The following is a 23,800-nucleotide window of genomic DNA, read 5'->3' as shown; positions in this document are numbered from 1 at the left end:
GCGCAGTCTCGGAGCTCAGGGGATTTCTCTCTCTCCAGTTGCTGGAGGGGAGGCATGGCCTGTTTGGTCAGTGACTGACTCTCATCAAGTCTCTTGCTCGTCCTGGTCTCCAGATGCGTGAGCTCCCTGGCCCCTCATCTCTAAGCTTAGATACCCTTCTCTGACAGAGGTGACGTGGGCATTTAGAAGTGGTACTGCTTCCATCCGGGACTTCGTTGGCAGTTGGGGGTTGTGAGCTCGTGTTGGCATCACAAATGAAAGAGGTTCTGGGAAGGGCCTGGGCATGCCTCCTGGCATCAGAGAGATCCCACCCATCCTCCTCAGGCTGACTGCCACAGACCAGCTCTACCAAACGAGGATAAGGTTCCATTTAGATCTGGCCCTTTCTAAATAATGGACAAAAGAAAATGAACCTTCACTTATGTGCTCTCAAGGTAATGGGAAGAGAACCAATGTTCTCAGCATTTGGGGAATGGAGGGGGCCGCCTGGAATACACAGAATCTGGGAAGAATGACAGAAGGGATATTTGAGTTCCATCACCCTCGGGTTTGTTCCTAACTGACTTCTTTTCCAGAGAGATGGGTGACACAACTGGGTTAGCAGTGTGGCCACGACCAGAAACCCTGGAGGGCCTAGAGAGACATCCTCAGGATGGGGAAGCCCAGAAAAAGGGCATGTTTGAGAAGTAGTGAAGCTTGCCTAGATGGATTCTCTGATTTGCAATGATTAATTTGAATTTCTTCAAAGTCCACATTTTGGAAGCCGCTTTATCTTAGAGACAGAGGTGTGCTGAAGGGACCTCTGTGAAAAGGACTGCCTGGGTCGTGGGTGCAGACACTGAGCTTATAGTAAAACCTTGCTTTATACTTCATAATTAAAATCTGGAATGACCCATTTCTTAGAAATTTCAAGTTGATTTTCTTGTGCTTCCACACTGAGGAGACAGGGATCCTGACCTCCATTTCATCCTGTCCATGGCTTGAAGGTATATATTTAACACTAAGGGAAAATACACATAATATAAAATTTGCCATCAGTGACATTTAGTATATTTACAATATTGGTCAACTATCACCACTGTCTACTTCTAGAACCTTTTCATCACTTCAAAGGAAATCCCATACCCATTAACTTTTTATTCTTCCCTCCCTTGAGCCTCTGGCAGACACTACTTTGCTCTTTGTTTCAACACATTTTCTTTCTCTCTTTTTTTAAAGATTTATTTATTTGAGAGAAAGAGAGTGTGTGCGCACATGAGTAGGGGTGGGGCAGGGGGAGAGAGAGAATCCTGAGCAGGCTCCCTGCCGAGTGCAGAGCCCAACACAGGGCTCAGTCCCACGACCCGAGATGATGACCTGAGCTAAAACCAAGAGATGCTCAATTGACTAAGCCACTCAGCTTCCCTGATTTTTTTTTTTTTTTTTAATTACAGAAATCTTGGTGGGTGTGAAGTGAAATCTCACTGTGGTTTGATTTGCATTTCCCTGATAGTGGTCTTGGGTATCTTTTCTTGGGCATTTGTATCTCTTTGGTGGAAAATGTTTATTTTAGTCCTTTGCCCATTTTTTTTTAAAGATTTTATTTATTTGACAGAGATCACAAGTAGGCAGAGAGGCAGGCAGAAATAGAGGGGGAAGCAGGCTCCCTGCTGAGCAGAGAGCCTGATGTGGGGCTCAATCAGGACCCTGGGGTCATGACCTGAGCCGAAGGCAGAGACTTTAACACACTGAGCCACCCAGGCGCCCCATGCCCATTTTTTAATTGGGTGATTTTGTTGTTGAATTGTAGAGTTCTTTATAAATTCTGGATAGTAGACCTTTGTTAGGTAAAGGATTGGCAAATGTATTTTCCTATTCTGTGGATAGTCTTTTCTTGATAGTGTCCTTTGATGCATAAAAGCTTTAATTTTGATGAAGTCCAACTTACTAGGTTTTCTTTTTATGGATTGTGCTTTTGCTGTCAAGTTAGGAACTCTTTACTCAGCCCTAGAGCCCCAAGATTTCCTCCTAAGTTTTTTTGCTAAAAGTTGTATAGTTTTGTGTTTTACATTTAAGTCTATGATTCATTTACAGTTAATTTTGTGTAAGGTGTGAGACTTAGTTGAGGTACTTTTTTTCCCTCTTGTCTGTGGATGTCCAGTTGTTCTAGTTGCACTTTATAAGTTGGGCATATTTGTCTGGGTCTGTTTTCTGGGTTTTCTATTCTGTTCCACTGATCTACGTGACGGGGTCTCTTCCATACAACACAGTATTGATTACTGTAGCTATATATTAAGTCTTAAAATTGAGTAGACTGATTCTTTCCACTTCATTCTTCTGCTTCAATTTTTTTAAAGCTATTCTAGTTTCTTTGCCTTTCCATGGACTAATCTTATCTATATCTACAAAAAAAAAAATGCACCAAAAAAATGCCTTGCTGGAATGTTAATAGATATTATGTTAAACCTGTATATCAATTTGGGGAGAATCGACATCTTTACAAAGTTGAAAGTTCTAGTCCATGAATATGGTATATCTCTCCAGTTGTTTAGATCTTTTTTGAGTCTTTCATCAGGACTGCAGATTTTTTTTTAAGTTTTATTTTTTTTTTAATAATCTCTATACCCAGTGTGGGGCTCAAACTCACAACCCTGAGATCAAGTGTCAAACACTCTTCTGACTGAGACAGCCAGGTGCCCCAGGACTATATAGTTTTTATCATATAAGACTTTAATATGTTGGACTTACACCTAAGAATTTTTTTTAAGTGATTACAAATGGTGTTTTATTTTTTGTTTTGGTGTCCACATGTTCATTGGTACAAATAAAATGGACTTCTACAGGCTTATTTTGTATTCTGTGATCTTAACTCACTTTTTCTAATAATTTTTGTTTTTAGATTTTTGGGAATTTCCTATATAGACAATCATGTAATCGTCAAATAAAGGCAGTTTTATTTCTTTTCTGATACAGATGCCTATTATTTCCTTTTCTTGCTTTATTGTACCAGCTAGAGCTCTCAGAATTTGAAGACTGGTAATGTGGAATACTTTCTTTTGTTCCTAGTCTTTAAGGGGAAAACATTCAGTTTTTCACCATTAAATATAATGTTGGTTGTAGGTTTTTTGTAAATATTCTTAATTAAGTTGAAGAAAAAGTATTAAGTACCACAAATTTAGTGCCTTGAGATAAGGTAAATTTATTATCTACAGTTCAGGGTGTCAGAAGTCCACCATGGATCTTACCAGCTCAAATTCAGATGTGGGCTGAGCTATATGAGGCTCTAGGGATGAATTAGTTTCCTATGGTAGCTGTAACAAATTAGCACAAACTGAATGTTTTAACAAAACCAGAAATATCCTTTCTCACAGTTTGATTCTGTTGTGGTTCAAGAACATGTTGTATATGATTTAAATTCTTGTAAATTTGTTGAGGTTTGTTTTATGACCCAGGATTGGTTTATCTTAGTATGTGTTCCATGGGCACTTGAAAACAATGTGCATTCTGCTGTTGTGGGTCAGATTGTTCTCCTGTGTCCGTGAGATCTTGTTGGTTGGTGGTGGTGAGTTCTAGTTTACCCTTGATGGTTTTCTCTCTAGTTGTTCTATCAGCTGTTGATAGTCTCCAACTGAAGTTTCTGTTTATTGTATTAGTCTTTTCAGGCTGCCATACAAAATATCATAGGCTGGGAGGCTTCAAAAACAAAAATTTATTTCTCAATAAATAAGAAATAGGCTGGGAAGGCCCAGATCAAGGACTGGCAGGGTCAGTTTCTGGTGAGGACTCACTTCCTGGCTTGTAGGTGGACACCCTCTCCCTATGTCCTCACATGGTCTTTCCACTGTATCTGTATCTAGAGCTCTCCCTCCCGCCTTCCCTCCCGCCACCTGTAAGGCCAGCAGTCCAACTGGATTAGGACCTTATCCTTATGAGCTCATTGAACCTTAATTACATCTTAAAAGCTCTATTTCCAAATACGGTCACAGTGGGGTTAGGACTTCAACACAGGAATTTTGGAGGGACACACTTCAGTCACATGTGTTTATGGATTTGTCCATTTCCCTTTTCAGTTCAGTCTCTGCTTCACGTATTTTGCAATTTTGTCGTTTGGCACACACACACAGACTGATGTGTCATTTTGGAGCACTGACTATTATTGTATAATGTCCCTCTCTTTCTTGTAATTTTCTTTGCTCTGAATTGTGCTTTATGAGATACTAATATTGCTGCTCCTACTTTCCTTTGATTGATGTTTGCATTATGTAGCTTTGTCTATCCTTTTGCTCCCAGCCTGTTTATATTATTATTAGAGGTGTGTTTCTTGACAGCATACAGTTCATGTTTTTAAATCTACTCGGCCAATCGCTTAATTGGTGTTTTAGACCATTTAATGTAATTATGATATATTAGTGCTTACGTGTGCCATTTTTTGTTTTCTGTTCTGTTCATATTTTCTATTTTTTTCTGTCTCCATTTGAGTTACTTGAAAAAAATGTAACACTCTATTTTGATTTATCCATAGCATTTTTGAGTTTATCTCTTTATGTAATTTTTTGGTGTCTTCCCTAGGTACTACATATATGCATAACTTGCCATAGTTTACTGGTGTCATCATCTACCAGTTTGAACAAAGAATAGAAACCTGGGGCACCTGGGTGGCTCAGTGGGTTGGGGACTCTGCCTTCGGCTCAGGTCATGGTCCCAGGGTCCTGGGATCGAGCCCCACATTGGGCTCTCTGCTTGGCAGGTAGCCTGCTTCCTCCTTTCTCTCTGCCTGCCTCTCTGCCTACTTGTGATCTCTGTCAAATGAATGAGTAAAATCTTTAAAAAAAAAAAAAAAAGAATAGAAACCTTACCTTTCCATCCCTTTCCCCCAGCCCCATTTAAAAGATAATCATTTTAAATATTTCTTTTACACATATTTTGAAACACATTAGATTGTGTTAAGGATTTTGTTTAAAAAAGATTTTATTTATTTGAGAGAGAGGAGAGCATAGAAAAAGAAGCAGAGGGAGAAGGAGACACCCCGCTGAGCAGAGAGCCTGAAGCAGGGCTCGAGGCCAGGGACCCTGAGATCATGACCTGAGCTGAATGAAGGCAGACGCTTCACCGACTGAGCCACCCAGATGCCCCTGTGTTACGATCTTGCTTCAACTATGAAACACATTAGAAAGCTGAAGAGAAGGAGAGTCTATTGGGTTTACCCGTATTTTTGTTTGTTTGTTCATACTTTGATATTCCAAAACTCCTTTTTATATAATTCCCTTTCTGTTGAAAACCTTTTTTTAAATGATTTTATTTATTTATTTGAGAGAGAGAGAGAGCAAGCATGAGAGGAGAGAGGTCAGCGGGAGAAGCAGACTCCCTGCCGAGCAGGGAGTCCAATGCAGGACTCGATCCCAGGACTCCAGGATCATGACCTGAGCCAACGGCAGTCGCTTAACCAACTGAGCCATCCAGGTGCCCCCATTTTTTTTTTTTTAATCATTCTTTTAAGTTAGGTCTGCTGGCAGGTAAGTCCCTTATTGTCCTTCATCTGAGGCTGTCCTAATTCTCTTCATTCTCGAAGGATATTTTTGCAGGCTTGTTTTCTTTCAGCTCCTGAGAAATATGCTGCTACTTCTGGCCTCCACAGCTCTGCTGAGAGATCCACCGTCGTTCACATTACTTGTCCCCTGTAGACAAGGTAAGGGTCTCCTCTTGCTGGGCTCAGAAAGTTTTTGTCTTTCATTTTCAGAAATGTAACTGTGAGGTACCTTGGATATGATGTGTGATGGATTTCTTGTGGTTTACCTGGTTTAGGGTGCGCTCAGCTTCTCAAATGTTTAGGTTGATGTCTCTTGCCAAATGTGGGAAGTTTTCAGGCATTATTTCCTTGGGTACTTTTTCAACCCTCTTACCTTCCCCTTCAGGGACCCTGCTGACACAAATGTTTGCTCTTATGTTAGAGTTCTGGGTCCCCAAGACTCTATTCATTTTCTTTCCAGTCTTTTTTCCCTTTCTGTCCAGATTGGCCGTCTCCATTTTTCTGTCTTCCAGTGGGTGGATGCTGTCTCTCTCCTGTCCATTCCACTGCTGAGTCCATCCACTGAGATTTCTGTTTGGGTTATTGCATTTTTCAGGCATGCCTCCTTACTGCTGGGCTAGAGTGAGTTTCTTTTCTTTTCTTTTTTATATTTTTATTTATTTATTTGACAGAGAGAAAGCACAAGTAGGCAGAGGGAGAGGGAGAAGCAGGCTCCCCAATGAGCAGGAAGCCCAATGCAGGGCTTGATCTCAGGACCCTGGGATCATGACCCAAGCCAAAGGCAGCCGCTTAATTGACTGAGCCACCCAGGCACCCCGAGAGTGAGTTTCTACGAGGCCTCCTCTGATAGTGCTCCAGTGGACGTGTGGGCCAGAGTGTTAGCCTGGTGAGTGTGGAAGGTGAGGCCTTTGCTGGCCTTAGGCCGGTGGCACACAACTGTTTTTGTGGTTGTGTATGGATGAGGTAAAGCAGTTAGTGTCTTCACAGCTCTGTCCTGCCAGGCTGCCTCTTTTCTGGCCCTTTGGCTAGAGTGAGAGCAGACTGCTGTTGGGCTTTGTCTGCGCTATCTGTGTCTCGGCTTATTTGCACTTAGCAAGAAGAATAGGGGAAAGTATGTCTACTTGATCTTCCTGGAAGCAAGATCCCATTTACTTTTTTTTTTTTTTTGAACATTTTATTTATTTGAGAGAGAGAATTACAAGCAGGGGGGAGGGGCAGAGGAAAAGGGAGAGGGAGAAGCAGGCTTCCCACTGAGCAGGGAGCCTGGTGCAGGGGCTCCATCCCAGGATCCTGGGATCACGACCCGAGCTGAAGGCAGATGCTTAACGACTGAACACCCAGGCTCTTTTTTAAAATGGCTCATTTGGCTTTGTGGAAATGTTTGATTTTTATATAGTTGGATATATTAATCTTTTTAAAAATGGATTCAGAGTTTTGTAGCATGCTTGGATCCAGAGCTTTCTCATACCAAGATTATGAAAAAAAAATCTCCCCATTTTTTTCTAGCTTTGTTGGGGTTTTATATTTTCTACATGCAGGTATGTGAGCCATCTGGTATTTATTTTGCTGTAAGGAGGCGTAGGAATCCCTGTACTGTCCCGAACCTCTGTGGCTACGCCTTTGTCCCAGGCCCATTTACCGGATAACACGTACTCTGTGGTGTTAGGGAAATTCTTTCATTTGACAAAGGCTTGTTTAAAGTAATTGTCCTAATAGCGGAGTCCTGAGCGACGGAGTCAGAGCTGTAGGTGCTGCCCCGAGTTGGGGGGGGGGGGGCTAGTTGACACCTCTGCCCTCCCTGGGTGTGAGCTGATGACAGCTAGTGCTGTGTGAGCCAACACAGCGTGGACCTCGGACATCTGGAAGGGCCTGCCTGCCCTGTGTGCTGGGGTCTGGTGGGACCTGCACACCCTGTAGGTGAAGAAAGCCAGAGGTGGCCAGGGCTAAGATGGTGTTTGGGGCCAGCCTGGACAGTGCTCCAGTTTGCACAGTCCAGTTTGCACTCCGCTTCCTCAGTCCCATGCTCACGGCCACCCGGGTGAGCCGCCTCAGCCTACAGGAGGAACGTGCCAGGCCCCTGGCCTCCTGGACTGCGGTGTCTGTGGGGGGAGCCGCTGAGGACATGGGGGTGTCATGGGGGAGAGGGGCGTGCACGGAGTGGCTTGTGAGGGCCTATCTTACCCTCCAAGCTGAGATGAGAGCAGAAAGCTGCACCGCACTCCGGCTGGCTCCGTCTCCGGGTCCTGAGGAGACGGTGTAGAGCATGTTCTAGACAGAGTCCCAGGGAACAGGAAGGCAAGGCGGGCCAGGCTGGGCAGATGCACTCCCGCTGAGTGCGCCCCATCCGTTCCTTTTCTGAAGCTGCCTTAACCCACACCTCCTGCCAAGTTGGCTATTCCCGTTGGGCCAGGTGCGGCACTGCCGGTGGCCCGGATGGCAGGCCCGGGCGCCCCGCATGACTCAGTCTGTTCCGCCCCCCGGTCCCTCTGCAACCACCCTCCCCCCGCCCCCGGCAGGCCCCAAGGCCCCATCAGCACTGCAACACTGGGGCTGGGCAGCCTGAGTTGTGTTGCTACGGCTTTGGAGTGATGCCAAAAGGGACCCTGACAGTGGCATGTGTCCCAGTACCCTGTTCCAGAGCAATAGTGACACTAATCATGGCCATCCCTTTTTCCCTGGTTGTAAGGTTTCTTCTGCCTAGAAGAGAGTGCCAAGGCCAGAGAGCACAAGGGTGTGAGGATGATGAACCCTGGTCTCAAAGTGAGGCCCTCCACGACTGGGCCTCACTCTCTTTACTCAATGGCCATGAACTGGCCTAAGAAGCCCTAACTGGGAATAAGAAGCTGGGATTTGGTCTATTAGCTGGCTGGCTAGGAAAAAGCTTTCCCCACTCTAGGCCTTGTTTTCTTCATAAATATGGTTGGGTATTGGATTAAACCAGTGATTTTTTTTTTTTTTAAGACTTTATTTATTTGACAGAGTGAGAGAACACAAGCAGGGGGAGCAGGAGACAGAGGCTGAGGGAGAAGCAGGCTCCTGGCTGAGCAAGGAGCCCCACATGGGGCTTGATCCCAGGACCCCATGCACCCAGCCGAAGGCGGATGCTTAACAGACTGAGCCACCCAGGCGCCCCAGTGATTTTCATTTTTAACACCCTTGACAAACGGAATTATTTCAAAGAAACTCACTTATGTAAGTGTTCGGTGCTGGGGCACCTGGGTGGCTCTGTCGGTTAAGCGTTCTACCTTTGATCTTGGTTCAGGTCATGATCTCAGGGTCATGGGATAGGGCCCCGAGCCCTGCGTCTGGCTCTGTGCTCAGCATGGAATCTGCTTGAGATTCTCTCTTCCTCTCTCTCTCTCTGCCCCTCCCCTTCATACTCTCTTTTTCTTAAATTTTTTTTTTTTAAGATTTTTTTTATTTGACAGAGACACAGCAAGGAGAGAACACAAGCAGGGGGAGTGAAAGAGGGAGATGCAGACTCCCTGCTGAGCAGAGAGCTGGATGCGGGACTCGATTCTAGGACCTGGGATCATGACCTGAGCCGAAGGCAGATGCCTAACAACTGAGCCACCCAGGCGCTCCCCTCTTTCTCTAGTAAGTTTTTATAAGTGTTCAGCACTAGGCAGCTTGGGTGGAGGCAAGCATGGGACCAGGGCCTCTAAGGAGGCTTGAAGCCACCAGATGGGATGGTTTTTCAGGTCGTCTAGCTGGCCCTGAGAAGGTGTGGTAAACTTTCTGAGCCTTGGTTGCTTCCTCTAGAGATCACACCCAGAAAGCTGTCAGAGATAACACAGTGGGTGCCTGGAAAGCTGCTAGCAGGCATTGGAGACAGGTGCTGTCAGGGACAGCGTTAGTGGTACCATTCGTGTCTTTCCAAACTCTCTCCTCTAAATACCAGCCCAACACCATCCCCTCCCCTTCCCTAGCCTGTCAGCTCTGGGAACACCCTGTGCCTTTGGATGCCCAGGGGCCCTGCTGGTATGGCCTCAGTGTGGCTTTGGGTCAGTGGCTAGCTGTGCACGGCTCAGACGAAACCTCCATAATCGAATGAAGTTCCCTGAGAGGGATACTTTTCTCCCACAGCTCTCCATCCTGCCGCACAGCCTTGTACGCAGACATTCCATGTACGTTTGTGGGTCAATAAGCCCAGGCCAGTGTGCAGAGGAGCCGCGGCTGTAACTAGAATGTGGTCTCTGCTTGGGATTGGAGGAGACCTTCTAAGCAGGGGAAGGGGAATCGTGGGGACCTCGCAACTAAACAGGATGAACGAATGGACCGTCAGGGGCAGCTTCCCGCTGGGTGTGCCAGACAGAGTGGCACCCCCACACTCATCCCAAACAGTGCGGGACCCTTGTCAGCAACCCGCAGCCAGCCTACAGCCTGGGCCCGCACTTCTGCCAGAGAACCATCAAGAAGCTTTCCAGTTCAAAGACTCCCAAAAAGTAAGGCTGGTTTCATGTTGCTTCTCCTTTATTAATTCAGTCTGTTCTACGTTGTACAGTTATGAAAATAACCGAACCGAAGGTGGAAGCCCAGGAATGTTGACGCTCTGTCTTGCGTAGTGAGGTCAGTCTATGTTGCCGCACAGATTCGTTATGTTTGGTACCACAAGATGTTTGTAATTCGGACAGAATCAGATTAACAGTTCTATGTACAGTAAAATAAAAGGGGAATTCATTCAAGTATCAAAATACAGAGACAAAGATTAAATAACATTTTTATTACAATTCAGTCCCATTGCCACCCCGTTAGCAACACCACTTCCGCGAGCTGCTTCCGACCGTCCTCTCGCAGATCTGGCCTCCCGAAGGCCGACTGAGGGCGGACCAGCTTTCTCCTGTCGGTGCAGCAGCCACCACGTCTGCGGCCTGCCCAGCCAGAGGCTTCTGGAGGAACTCCCGCCAGAATCTGAGGCTAGAGACCCAGGAGGGCGGCAGAGCCTGGCAGACATGCAGCCTGGCAGTAGGGTTCCTATGGCTCGGAGCGGCTGGCAATAAGAAGGGAGGCAAGCAGAGAAGCCGGGTCTGGGGAAGGTACGACTCCCTCACAAGGCTGCCCAGAGGGGCCCTGCACAGCTCAGACCCTGCCTCCGAACGCGGGTGTGGGACCAGGCGGCTTTTCTGCTCGAAGCCTGTCCTTGAAATCACACCACCCTTTTCGAAGGGAGAGAGAGTACCTGCCCCGGGGAGAAGTAAAAAGGAAAGAAAAAAAGATCCAGTCCCTACCCTTCTCAGCTATCCAGAAATAAACCAATCTCAAAAGCAAACCCAGAGCCAGCACAGACTAGCCAAGGCCTTCCAATATGACAACACCCTGAATAAATAAAGATATAGCAGCTTCAAGGGGAGGAAACACCTACATGTGATTTAAAAACAAAAAGGCAGCTCGAGCAGCTCATCGTAGTGTCTACAGTTTGCTTTTTGGACCTGCCGACCCCCCGAGAGGAGAGGCGTGCTTAGCTGAGGCCAGGCCCCCCCTTGTTAGGGGAAGGAAGGGTGCTGACCCCTCTGGTTCCCTGGTCGATTCTCGCGGGTCGGCAGGGGCAAAACGTGTGTGGTGTGAGCTGGTGGGAGGCTCCCGGGCTTTGGGAGAAGCAGGAAGTGAAGCCAGACTTCAGGCGTTGAGGTCCTGGTTTAGTACCGGGAGGTGGGGGTTCCCTGGCCCTGCTCCAGAGAGGAGGCCCAGTCTCAAGGCAGCAGGAGGATGGCGGGCTTTCCCTTTTCTGGCCACCACAGGGCGGTGAGTGTGCCCAAGAGCTCTCTCCGCGCACCCAACCCACAGGGAATTTCAACTCACAGCCTTTGCTGAGAAGGAAGTCCCGCCAAAGCCTGGCACGTGGGGGCTGGGAGCAGCCCGCCCCATGCCGGCAAAGCATGAGACCTGCTGCTGAGTTGGCCATGGAGGAAGGGCTCCTCTCTGCTCCCTACCCTGGAAGGGGCTGGGCCAGCAGTGCAGCCGGCTCTGCCCCTCAGCCTCACAGCAGTTACCCTGTTGGCTTCCACCGCCCTCAGGAGCACAGAGCAAGAGTCCAAGTTAACAAGTGAAGCAAGCCAGCAGGAGGCCTTAAGTGGCAGTGGTGCGCCAGGGCCCCAGCCTGCCCTGAAGGCAATGCCGGGGGAGAACCGAATCCACGGTCCCCTTACTTAGCCTTCTCTACACCTGGAGCCCGGGATGAATCCAGCAGCCAAAAATAAAACAGTCAAACTAGTAATTCAGAGAATCAAAGCGAATCCTAATCACACAGACCTGATTAGACAAATCACAAATCGGCAGGCAGCCGTCTTAGCTGACCTACCCATTAATGCCCAAAACAAAGCTGCTTTTTCTCCTTTCTGACCGAACACAGGCAGGTCTGAGGCCGCCCACGAGTGTGTGGGCCGGCGCCCTGACCACCGCCCGGCCTGGGCGCCAAGGAGCGGCCCAGACTGTGCGGCACCAGGAACAGCTCCCTCAGCCCTGTCTGGCCCGCGCGCCTTCACATTTGGAACCCCGGGAATGGCCCGGGGGTCTCTGCTTTTGCCAGGTGCCTCTGAGGCTGTTCTTATTGCAGAGGTGGCATTCGGCTCCGAATGGGGACAGAAGTTGTGCAGTTCGTAAGGAACAGCAGCAACCGACTTGGCTGGGTCTGAAAGCAGACTCGAACAACCCCACTCCCGTCTGCCCACCTGGGCCTGCTTTCTCTTCCCTCATAGGCTGCTGCCTCCCCTGCAACCTACCGGACCGCGCCAGCAGCCCGTGCCAGGGACGAAGGCTGTGCAGACCGGCCTCGGAGCCGCTCTCGGGCCCCCTGTCCTCCAATCCCGAGGCCATCTGTCTAAAGATTGGCAGTTTAACCTAGAGGTTTGAGCCAAGTCTTAAAAATTCATTTTATAGAAATTTTTTTTCTAATAAAAAATGTCTTCTGGACAAGTCAATTCTTGACTCTCTGGAAGTTTCCAGTTTCCTCCGCTCAAGGCCTGGCGTGTGGCTTGCTCTGTAAGACCTGGTGGTGGCAGGTCCAGGCCAGGCAGCCCCAAGGAGCTGCTCCTGGCAGAGGCTGGGCCTGGGTCTTCAAAGCTGCAGGTGACACAGTGGTGGCGGTGGTGGTGGTGGCGGCGAGAGCCTGTGCTCCCCACGTCTGTGTTTCCGCAGCACAGTTGGTTCCTCAGTGGCTCAGCTTGGCAGAAGCAAACACAATGGGGGGAGGAAAGGGTTAACCACAGGGGCCTTCACGGGGTGGAGGGAACTGAAAGGAAGCATGGAAGCCAAGGAACATCCCTCACAGCCTCCCCCAGCACCTGTGGCTCAGCACGGCTGCTCTTGAAGGCACGAGGCCAGGCCGGCGGGCAGGAGCACCCACCCTACGCTACCACCTTGGGCTGCGCCTCTCCAGGAACTGCTGGAGCACCTGGCTTCCCTATGGGCCTACACGGAGCTGCCGCTTGCCTGTCTCCTGCCATCTGAGCTCCTCGGCCCTCCCCAGACACTGGGGGGCTTCTTCAGAGCCTCAGCTCCAAGATCCCAGCTGGCGGACTGTCCCCCTCAGGGGACTCAAGAGGTGGAGGGGGGTTGACTATCTCCGGCCCCCACACCGTGGAGCAGTGTTGGAAAGCCCCCCGGAGGACAAGGTGGGAGCTGCTCAGTCCGGGTTCCTGTCCTGGAGCAGCTCCGTGCTGTGAGGGAAGAAGGGGCCGTGTGCGCACAGGGCACAGGCCTCCCTCGCGCTGGCTGCTACAGAAAGGCCTTCCTCCTCGGTTGAGCTAGACTCCAGAAACAGCCTCATTACGCCCTGGAGAAGACAGGGGTGGCCGACCGCACACCAGCCATCCCTTTCCTCGGAGTGGAAGCCTCAGCGGGACCGAGACCTGCTCAGGGAAGCCAGCCTGCAGCTGTTGAGATGCTCAGAGCTCCAGGCTGTGGAGTCAGGCACGTGCCTGAGGACCTCGGGCCCTCACAGAACGCAGTGTGAGCCTAGGTGAGCCGCGCCGCCCAGCTCGGGCTCTCGCAGGAGGGAGGCCAGCACCTGACGGCAGAGGACAGAGGATTGGGGCCTCAGGCCAGCCACGAGCGGAGAGCAAGGGGATTCTGGCACCGGGTGGTCACAGTGGTTGGTTGTATCAGGAAAGGTGCAAAAAGTTCACTCTTGGCAGCGGCACCCAGCTGCGGCTCAGCGCAGAAGCCGGGAGAGGAGAGCAGACCAAGAGCCCAGCCTAGTCAGAGGGAGCGGTCACGGGTGCTGTCTGGCTCTGCTCGAGGGCTGCCCCCCGCCCCAGGGTTCACAGTGCCTGCCCGCTGAGCCCTCCTGGTGCCCACTTGGAAGACAACTCACACCCCCACCCCCGCCAGGCTGTCCTTGCCCAAGGGGGGACTTCACAGTGTCCGGTGGTGTTGGGTACGAGCTGTGAGTGTGGTGTCTAGAGCGGCTGCCGGCAGGGAGAGCAGGGCCCCCCAGGGCTGGGGCCTTGACGTCAGCAGCCGGAAGGAGAGCTGAGAAGAGCAGAGGTCGGATGGCAAGGCACAGTGAGACTAGTGGAGACAGGGAGTGAGCGGTTAGAAGATAGTGGTCTCATACTTGGTGCTGAGGCTCCGCTTAGAGTCCGGTTTAGGGTCCACAACCCAGGAGACGCTGGCATGGGACTGGGCATCTGGGTCCGTATCGGGTGGTTCCAGCTGCCAAGGAAGAAGGGTGAGGGCTCAGAGAGGGAGCACCGTGCCTGGCCAGGGGGCAACAGGGCCCAGCTGTCCCTTCTTTCTGCGCAGGGCTGTGCTGGTGTCGTGCCAGCATGAGGGACATGAGGGGCAGCCCTGGTTCTCCTCAGAGAGCAAGCCCCCTAGGGCTGATATGCAAGAGTGGCACCCTCCCCAGAGCATCATAGGAACGCCACCTCCGGGCCTCTTTAGGGTTGACTTATCCCAGGGGCTTCTCAGAGCTGCTCAGGTAAAGGAGCCTTGACCGACCCAAGCATCGTGCTCTGAGCCCCAAACCTGTTCATGGTGCCAGGAAGGGGGGACGGGGCTGGGAAACCCAAGCCTCTGGGTCCCTTGGGCGGGGCGTGCGGGCGCACCCCGGGCCTCTGCAGAGAAGACACACAGAGAAACAGCTAAAGCACAGATAGGGATGGCAGGAGGGTGGCTCAGGAAAGAATGTCACGTGGGGTGGGGGAGGCTACTAGCGTCTCAGAAAGCTCACGGTCACTTCAGGAAGACTGACACACAGACAGCAGGAGGTGTAAAGACCTTGACTCCAGGACTAACAGACGGCAGCGGTAGGTAAGAAGGACGATGGGTGGTGCAGGTGTGACAGTGACAACAGCGACTATCGGGGGGCGGCGGCACCTGGGGTGCAGAGCAAAGCAGACACAGACATGGGGTGGAGTTACTGGGTGCTCACTGCAGGCCGGGGCCCGGGGGCGCCTGGCAAGGGAGGGGACTGAAGCCCGAGAGGCACAGGAAAGGCACTGACAGCCGGTTCCCTCCCGGTGCCCGCTCCACCCCAAGCCCTCGAAGCCCAGGGGGTAGGAGGGGGTCTGGGCGCCTGGGGCCCACGTACTGCTGACTTCCTCGTGCCGACCCGAGGCTTAGGCACCGGTTTGGAAGATTTTGTTTCAATCATCTCAGCGGTGGAAGGCCCCAGGGAGCGGGACTTCTGGGCCTGCAGGGCCAGCTGATAGGCCACCTCGAACGCCTGGCCCAGTGTCAGGATGATCTCGTAGGTCAGATTCTGGGAGGAGACAGAGCACGACTTCAGCACTGAGACCGAGGAGCCACCTCACCCCTTTGCTCGAACCCCTGCAACCTCCCCCCCGCCCCCCTCAACCAGGCCTCACGGCCCTGAGCACAGTTCCGGGGCAGGGGGCACCTGGATGGCTAACGAGAGAGTGGTCAATTCTGCCAGGATACTTGTTTTCAAAGCACTGCTTTGTCCCAAGGTGACTGAGATATTAGGGAACAATCTGAGCGTCACACACATTTTGTTTCCCCTGCAATGTCAATGTGGACACAAACACCAGGGGACCCGGCAGCTCGGCTTCCCCTCCCGTGGTGCTGTCCCTCTCCCAGCCCTGAGCTCCCCTTCCCGCTCCGGGCTCTCTCAGGGGGAGGGGGCCGGCCTGACTGTCATAGCTCTGACTTTCTTAACCACTGCCCAGGAACAGCAGCGCCAGGGTTTGCTAGGTTCCTCTCTTTCAACGTGTCACTGAGCAAGTTTCTGAGTATGGTGCCCCCAGCCCCATCTCCCCACAAACCTGGCTTTTACTGCGTGATTTTGTGTAACATGTTCCTCTTTGGGAGTACATATGTTGTGTTACAGCAGAAGTGACTGTGGAAAGTGGGAGCTCTAGCTCACAGTGCCAGGAGCTACGAGTATAGGGCAGATGACCCCATTCACCTTCAAAACCAACCCCACGAAGCTGGAGCCGGGGACAATGACTTTCTAAGACCACACAGACAGCAAGTGGCAGAGCCAGGAGTCTGACGCTAGGCCCGGAGTAAGCATGGATTTCCTGGGGCTGAGAATGCCTGGCCGTCTGTGCCCCAGAAGCCACAGGGATTTGGCAACAAGCTACTGTCCCCCGGGACAGCAGGGATCTGGATAGAAGCCTGGGGCTGAGGAGAGGGCCTGGGGCCTTGTCTCAGGGTAGGGGCAGTCCCTGTGGGCCCAGCCGGAGTGTGAGTGTGGGAGAAAGCAGCCTCCTATCAGGAAGGCACTGCTGCCCCCAAGGAAGGTAGAGGGCATTTCAGGGAGACTGTCCTTTGAGGGTCCCAGGGGGGCATGGTGGGTTGACAAGCAGCCTGGGGGAGGGAACCCCTGACCAGAACCATAGAGGAGCCGCCTAGTTAGCTGCCTGTTCTCCTCTGTGCTTCAGTCTCATCTGTACAGGACTGGCCCAGGGGCACCTGGGGGGCCAGTTGGTTAAAGGTCTGCCTTCGGCTCAGGTCATGATCCCAGGGTCCTGGGATCGAGCCCCACAATGGGCTCTCTGCTCAGTGGGGAGTCTGCTTCTCTCCCTCTCCCTCTGCCCCTCCCCCCAGCTTGTGCATTCTCTCTCGTTCACTCTCGCTCTCTCTCAAATAAATAAAATAATTTAAAAAATAAAAAATAAATAAAGGGAACGGGCCCAGACAGTTGCTGGGGCCTCGGCCCAAACCAGACATGAGCCAGGTGCCACCCACGTGCTGGGATGGCAGGTCCCCTCCCTTGGTGCCCAGCTGCAGGGCTCCACCCACCACATCCACCGTGCTGAAGACATGGCAATAGTGGTGGCTGGTCTGCAGATCCTTGGTGATGTAGGCAAAGGTGCAGAGGTCCTCTGGGTCCTGGGCTGCACAGGAAATGTTCCGAATCTCATGCTCCGCAATGACATTCTGCTGGGGAAAGCAGGGTCTGGAATTCTCAGCCCCAAGGCCCACCTCAGCCCATTTACACCGCCACCACCACCGCCACCTTTTCCCAGTCTGGGCTGTTAGCCCAAGGCCACTGCTTCTCTTGTTCGGTGGGCACAGGGGCAGTGTCTAGCCTTGCCAGCATAGGTTTAGGGCTCTCCGCCCTTAACCATGGCAACAGAGGGCGCCAAATGTTCACATCTGACCACCAGCTCTCCAGCCCCTCCGCCCTCCAGGGTGGGGACAAGGCAGGTGAGGTACCAAGGGTGGGGCATGGGGGGAGTCCTTTGCTCATGAAGAGAATCACACCACCAAGGGCCCGAGAACAGGTAAGAGGGCTGATGGAACCCATGCTCAAAGAGACCAGGGGCGCCTGTCACTAGGGCAGGGCCCCGGGATCAGGATGTTTGGTGACTGAGAGCCAAGCGCCTGGCTGAGGGGGTAGGAGTGCAGAGGAACAGAGAGGGCTGCAGACACTCTAGGCAGCCTAGAGGAGGCGGTGGGGAGAGGGTCCCCTCCCGCTAACAGTGCTGTGAGAAGCACACCTTGTTGGAGGCATCGATGAACTTGACACCTTTGTATGTGATGGACAGGATGATAGTGGGGATCTTCTTCATGTGCTCGGTGGATTTCTAGAGGAAACACGGAGTAGGCCTGTGAATGCCCCTTCTTAAGGCCAAGCCCCTCGGATCCCACAGGCCCCAGCCTCCCCCTGACCTTACATAGCGTGGGAGGGCCCATGGGCTGCAGCAGGCGCCCCGTTGATGCCTCCCATCCCCACCAAATGCCCACACGCCAGCACACACCCAGACAACCTACCCGCATCTTTGCACAGGCATCCTGTGTGGATTCTGTCCCTCGAAGATCTTTGATCAACATGGAGCCCAGATACTGAGGGTATAGGCAGTAACTGGGCTTAGGACGTCCTGCCTTACCAGGCGGGGGGACCCAACCAATTGGGACCATAGTCAGGTGGATTCCTCTCCTAACTCCCTTCCCCGACCCTGGCTGGGAGGCCCTCCTGTCCCCTAGGTGCTGGGGGTGTCCGAGGAGTGGAGAACAGCACTTGAGGCCTGAACCTGGCCAGGAGGGGTGGGCGACAGGGAGGCTAGCCAGGCGGGGAGGGCAGGGGCAACTCACGTTGGCTTCATAACCGCAGGACTCGAAGATGAGTTTCTCTGGCTGGTGTTGCCAGCTCTGCACTGGGGCGTAGGGGGCAGCCAGGCTGGGGGGCCGGAGGGTCAGTTTGGCTTCGCGCTGCTCTTCCTGTAGAACACGTGGGGTCACAGGTGCGCCTGCCCATTTCAGAGGAACTCAGGGCTCCAGCACACCCAAGGGCCAGGAAGCCCACTACAGGGGTTCAAGGGCAGGAAACAAAAAGTCAAGCAGATGCACTGGGGGCGGAGGTGAGGCCCACCCACGCCAGAGGGAAGGCGGGGAGGCAGGAATCCAGACCCCCTAAGGGCAGGCTCAGTGGGGAAGGCTCTAAGGTAGACAGGACAGGACCAAGACCAGAGAGGGGAAAACAAGCACGGAGCACCAAAAATGGGGAGCAGAACCTAGGTCCGCAGAAGCCTTGTATACCAAGTCTGGGGCCCTGGAGCTGGTTCTGGGTGGGGCAGTTGTTCCAGGAGGGAGCTTTCTATACTGTTCCCTGAGGCTGCCGCTGGGTGGGGGCAGGGGGGCAGGAGGCCACTGAAATCTAGGCCAGGTGATGGGGGCCTTCACCAGTTGGGAAGAATGGGGAGACAAGAAGAGTCAGGAAATTATGACTTCCATTTCTAGCACTGTGCGGGAAGTCTTCGGCTACGGAGCGACTAAAGCGGCTGGACAACATGCTTTTCGTATCGTGACATTCACGGCTGTGCCCATGGAGAGGTGAAGGACACCCCCAAGTGCTGGAGGTGAGTGTAACTCAGGAGAAAAAAAGCAGTGAAATTAGAGTTCCCGGGGTGGCAGGGGGGCGGTGAGGGAAATGTGTCGATCTTGTGTCCAGTAGGCCAATTTGGAGGACCAGACGCAAAGCCGGGAGCCTATGTGCAAGGCAGGAGGCCCGGCAGACGAATACATCAGGAGGCCGGAATGCAAGGCCCTGAGAAGGTGATCGAGGACTGCAGGCTGGGGCCAGCCCAGGGCCTAGCAGAGGCTGTGTGGGGGGAGGGGAACGGCCTTTAGGAAGGCAGACAGCATGGCTGGATAGGTCTCCTAGCTGCATCCCATGCTGGGCTGCAGAAATGCAGCAGGAAGAACCAGAGTCTGACTCGGGCCCTGGTTCTGTGGGGCAGGCGGGGTGCGGGGAGTGGAGTCCAGGATGGGAGAAAGCCGCTCTGTGGAACAGGCAGGGCAAGCAAGCTGAGTGGGGCAGAAACGGGGCTGGTATGTAGAGGCTGAGATGCAGGGGAGGCCCTCCCAGGGAGGGGAGGAAGCAGGGTCCTCCTCCTGTTGGTGATCCAGGCACCTGCAGTTCAGTGGCCTCCTATCCCCTCTCCCCCATGCCAGCTGCCAACTCAAGGGACACAGGGGCAGTGAAGGGGTCTGGGGACCCCCATTCATAGCTCCCCCCTGGCCCCACCTGGATTCGGAAGCGCTCGGCTCGAGAAGGTGCCGCAGGGTCATGAAGACTGTCGTGCCGCCTCCTGCCCGTGTCCCCTGGAGGCAGTAGCAAGTCTGCAGAGCGGCCGGTGCAGGAGTCATTCTGGCTCAGTGGGGACGACGTCTGGGAGAGCAAGTCCTGGCACTGCAGTGGGGAGAAATCCAGGGAACACTTGGAACCCAGGCGGCCAGCCCCTGGATTATGGGTGTCAGCTAGCCCTGGGGCTGCCCAGGGCCCAACAGGGGCAGGTGGGTCAGTGAGAAGGGACACGGAGCAGGCACCAAACGGACGGCACACTGACCCACAAGCCTGCGGGGAGACCCCGGCCGCGGGGCCAAAGCCACCAAATTCTTCCCCAAGCCAGGAAGCCCCGGTGATCCAGTCCTGCGCGCACGCAGCCACCACGGGCACCACCACGTCCCTTGCACACTCCTCGGCCTGGAGCCGTATGGGAAAGAGGAGGTTACAGGGCTGGGAAGCTGCTTTGCTGTTCATCAAAGATCACATCATCTGCCGTGATTCACTGCCGCTCCCTGGGCACGTGACCAAATCCAGAGCCCTTTCTTGAAAAAATACACAGCGCTGCCCATCGGCACCCCGAAATCCCATCGCCTCAGTTTTTATGCCAAGTGTCAGCGTTTCTTGGCCCCTCAGTGTCACAGGGGCTGCCGGGTGAGAGGACGGAGTGATGCCCTCCAGGTGAGGCGGCTGTAAGCAGGTGGAGCCTGGGGGCCCTGCTTGGAGCCCCGTGCCCGTCAGGGGCTCGGCTCACAGGCTCGGGCGGAGCTGGTCCCAGGCCTCAGCTCCACAGCTGGGTGGGGTCTAATCTGCAGTCTGAGGTCAGCCGCCAAGCCACAAAGCATCTCGAACCCACCCAGAGAGGCTTTTACTTCAGAAGACCTAGGGAGGGCGCAGGTCCTGCCATGGAGCTCCAGCTTTGCCCTCTGTCCGGGTTCCCCGCAGGCTGCCCCCCACTGTCCCTCGCTGCCCCCCTGGCTCTGCCCACCCGGCTCTGCCCCCCGCCCCCGCAAGCAGTGGCTGGGATTCGGATATTTTTTCCCTTTTCCTGACTTGTTACTTTCTACTTAAACTGGAGTCTTTATCAGAGGTGCCACCGGGTTTCTCGGATGCAGGCAGGAGGCACATAATCGATACATAACCGGCCCAAACAACTCCTGCTCGGTGTTGCTCGCACTCTCCGGGCCCTGGGGGCACACTGGCCCCAACGACAAGAGGGGACAGATCGTTCCCACCTCTCCTATGGAGGTCATGCTTTTTCCAAAGAATGCCTCAAGCAGTCTCTAATTCCCGGCAACATGAAGAACACACTGAGCCCTTTCCATCCCTGCCCCACTCACTCTCAGCTGGGAAAACCGAGGGGGCTTCTGAGGCGGCTCCTCGTATGGTCTGTCTGCCAGGGAGGCGATGATGCGCTTGCGGTGGCCGAGGAGATGGACCTTCAGCACCTGGATGGGGGTGGGGGTGGGGGAGGGTGATCAGGCCGTGCCTGTGCCCATAGCCCCCCACCCGCCCCGGACCGCTCCCTGGGGGCCAGGCTGGGCCTGAGCACAGGCTGCACTCACGTTGACAAGCTCCAGTTCCCAGAGGTTCTTCACAGTGTCAATAGAGCTGTAGCCGCTGGACAGGAAGGAATGCACATAGTCCTGCAGCCCCAGGGAGTCTAGCCAGGAGGGTACTGATGGGGCACTGCTGCCGTCACAGCCCAGCGCTTTCACCTGTGGGGCGAGAAGGGTCAGGACTGACAGCTCAGCCCTCCTGGGGCTACAGCCAGGAGACCAGGCTCCCCTCCCTTCATACAGCCCTTTCTGCGGCTGCCTGGTCTCAGCACCCCCACCTGTGAGGTGGGGCCCCCGCAGCCCTCCAGGCCTGAGGAAGACAGCCCCAGTGGGTACTGCTGGATAGGAGGGAGGGTTCACAGAGGGGCTCCCACTGAGCGCTGACAAGATCATGGACCTGGTGAGACAATATGGTGTGTTCCTGTGAAGTGGGCAGTGGCCTCACTGTTGGGACTTGTTCGTGCTTCTTGAGCTCTGGGGTGAGTGGAACAAACAAGGGTACAAGGACTTTCCAGGGCCAGCAGAGTCAAGTGGAGGGGCTGGGGATACCAGCCCCTGGCTCCCCAGGCGAGAGGCCTATGGCCTCCCTCTGGAGCCCAGACTGGGTCCTCAGCAGTCCCTAGTCTCTGCTGACTCGTTGGGGCCTCAGGACACAGCAGGACAGTAAACAGACCTCTGTGCTGCCTGCTGGGTCCCCCAGGATGTGGGGCAGACCCCTTGCAGTGATCCACATGCCCCGGAGCCAGGCTCCTTCCCTGTTCGGGGTCCAGGCGGGGTCGGGAGAGGGCCCTGGCTTCAGCCGAGGCTACAGAGCCATCAGTGCTTAGTTACCTTGGGCAGGGATCGCGCAGCCTGGAGCAGCTTCCGCCGGTGCTGTGGGTCACTGATGCCGATCTCCCGCAGGTCTTGCTCTTCCATCACGTTAGACCCCTGAAAGCAAGAGAGAGCGACGTGAGCACCCTCCTGAGCTGGGGGCCGGTGGAAGCCTCTCATGGCCCCTCACCAAATTCTTCCTCTCTACGCTAAGCATCGAGGGGTACAGAGAGCCTGGGCTCCCTCGGACAAATCTGCCCAGACAGCCCACTCCTGCCTGAGTGGCTCCTAGGCGAGCTGGCCAGCACCGGGGCTCCAAGCAGACAGGGCTGGGGCACGCAGGGTGCCCAGCCCCAGGTGCATCCGCTCCTCTGGGGGGCAGGTCCACAGCCTCAGAGATGAAGCACAGGGGGATTCTCCAAGCCTCCTCACAGACCTGCTTTCCTGACTTGAACGCCAAAGCAGCCGCGTTAGGTGATCTGCCAAGGAACTAGACTCATCCCAGGGAGAGAAGTCCCAAAGCAGAAATGTCAGAAAAAGATTTCTGGCTGGCCCGGGAGCTGGGGAGCGCCAGAGCTGGACCACTGAATGTGATGGGGCGGGGGGCTGTTGCCCCTGCAGGCTGGCCTGCTGACAGCACCCCAGGGATTTGACTCAGACCACCCCATTTCACGCTCACGACTAGGGGACTGTCTTCACCCCCGTTTTCTAGGTGAGGAAAAAGAGGTATACGGGTCAGGACTGTGCCAAGGCTGCGCGTCGGGCGGTGGTGCTCAGATCTGGCTGCTTCCTGCCCACCAACCTCTATGATGTTTTATTCCTCACAGGAGTGTCTCCAGGTAGGTTTTATCTGACTATGATCCACGAGAACTCAGAGGTTCTGCCCTGCTTTCAGCCACAGCGTGTCCTCATAGGCAACTTAACTGCCTTCCCAGCTGTCCCTCCTGAGCCAGCTTCCTGTTCCCACAAACAGAATTTTTGCACACGTTTGACACCTATTCCTAGGACTTAATACACAGACATATCTCAGAATTATTCCGAGTTCAGCTGCAGACCACACCAATAAAGGATATATTGCTATAAAATGAGTCAAATGAATTTTTTGCTTTCTTACTGCTTATCAATGTTACGTGTACACAATACTGCAGTCTGTTAAGGGTGCAATAGCATTATATCTTAAAAAAATACATACCTTAATTACAAAATACTGCTAAAAATGCACCATCTGAGCTTTCAATGAGTTATAATCATTGATCTCAGATCACCATAAAAAATATAATAATGAGGGGTGCCTGGGTGGCTCGGTTGTTAAGCATCTGCCTTCAGCTCCAGTCATAATCCCAGGGTCCTGGGATCAAGCCCCACACTGGGCTCACTCTCAGTCTCTCTCAAATAAATAAAATCTTAAAAAAGTATGTAATAATGAAAAAAGTTGAACTATTGCAAGAATCACCAAAATAGGACACAGAGACATTAAATAAGCAAACAGTGCTGGTAAATGGCCTTGACAGACCCGATCGATGCAGGGTCACCAGAGACCTTCACTTTGCAAAAAATACAGTTTCTTCCAAGTGCAAAAGGGAAATGCAATAAAATGAGGCATGCCCGTATCCAGGACACTGCCCTGCCACCTGTACAGGTAGACCCGCCTCTTTTCATCAAAGCTGCCTGATCATCCAGGTTAGGGACATATGACAAATTATTTAACCAGTTTCTCACTGAAGGAGGTCTATTTCCCATTTCAGCTCTGCACACAGTACTGCACGAATACCCTCGTCTGTGTGTCATTTCTAGGACGGTTATTCAAGAAAGACTGCTCAGTCAGAGGGTATGTGCGTTCAGGAGTCTAACACATACTTATTCTCCCATCAGTGATATGAGTGCTAGATTCCTCCCACGGTCAGCAACAGGGCAGGAAAATGGCTTATCACCATATTTCTTATCATA

At 53.1% G+C, this 23,800-nt stretch overlaps 1 protein-coding gene across 8 annotated transcripts in view; it reads right to left on the bottom strand.

The window, feature by feature from the left end:
- Nucleotides 1–11,924: 11,924 nt before the first annotated feature.
- ANKS1A (ankyrin repeat and sterile alpha motif domain containing 1A) overlaps nucleotides 11,925–23,800 on the bottom strand; it is a 175,056-nt gene continuing 163,180 nt past the window's right edge. For 4 of the 8 annotated variants that reach the window (XM_032864279.1, XM_032864281.1, XM_032864285.1 and 1 more), the window contains 11 exons: nucleotides 21,872–21,970; nucleotides 21,047–21,199; nucleotides 20,822–20,929; nucleotides 19,443–19,607; nucleotides 18,011–18,136; nucleotides 17,690–17,761; nucleotides 17,416–17,502; nucleotides 16,715–16,852; nucleotides 15,039–15,209; nucleotides 14,726–14,824; nucleotides 11,925–14,158 (listed from right to left, as the gene is read on the bottom strand). In XM_032864279.1, coding sequence (XP_032720170.1) covers nucleotides 14,039–14,158; nucleotides 14,726–14,824; nucleotides 15,039–15,209; nucleotides 16,715–16,852; nucleotides 17,416–17,502; nucleotides 17,690–17,761; nucleotides 18,011–18,136; nucleotides 19,443–19,607; nucleotides 20,822–20,929; nucleotides 21,047–21,199; nucleotides 21,872–21,970 — 1,338 coding nt within the window. In that variant the 3' untranslated portion in view covers nucleotides 11,925–14,038. The remainder of the gene's footprint in view (nucleotides 14,159–14,725; nucleotides 14,825–15,038; nucleotides 15,210–16,714; nucleotides 16,853–17,415; nucleotides 17,503–17,689; nucleotides 17,762–18,010; nucleotides 18,137–19,442; nucleotides 19,608–20,821; nucleotides 20,930–21,046; nucleotides 21,200–21,871; nucleotides 21,971–23,800) is intronic. The other 4 variants (XM_032864282.1, XM_032864284.1, XM_032864280.1 and 1 more) reach the window with 3 other exon arrangements.

Source organism: Lontra canadensis, unplaced genomic scaffold, assembly GCF_010015895.1.
Source record: "Lontra canadensis isolate GAN:19392208 unplaced genomic scaffold, GSC_riverotter_1.0 scaffold27, whole genome shotgun sequence".
Classification (NCBI taxonomy): Eukaryota; Metazoa; Chordata; class Mammalia; order Carnivora; family Mustelidae; genus Lontra; species Lontra canadensis.
Note: the sequence above shows the minus strand (reverse complement) of the source record. Positions and strands in the feature narration are given on the sequence as shown.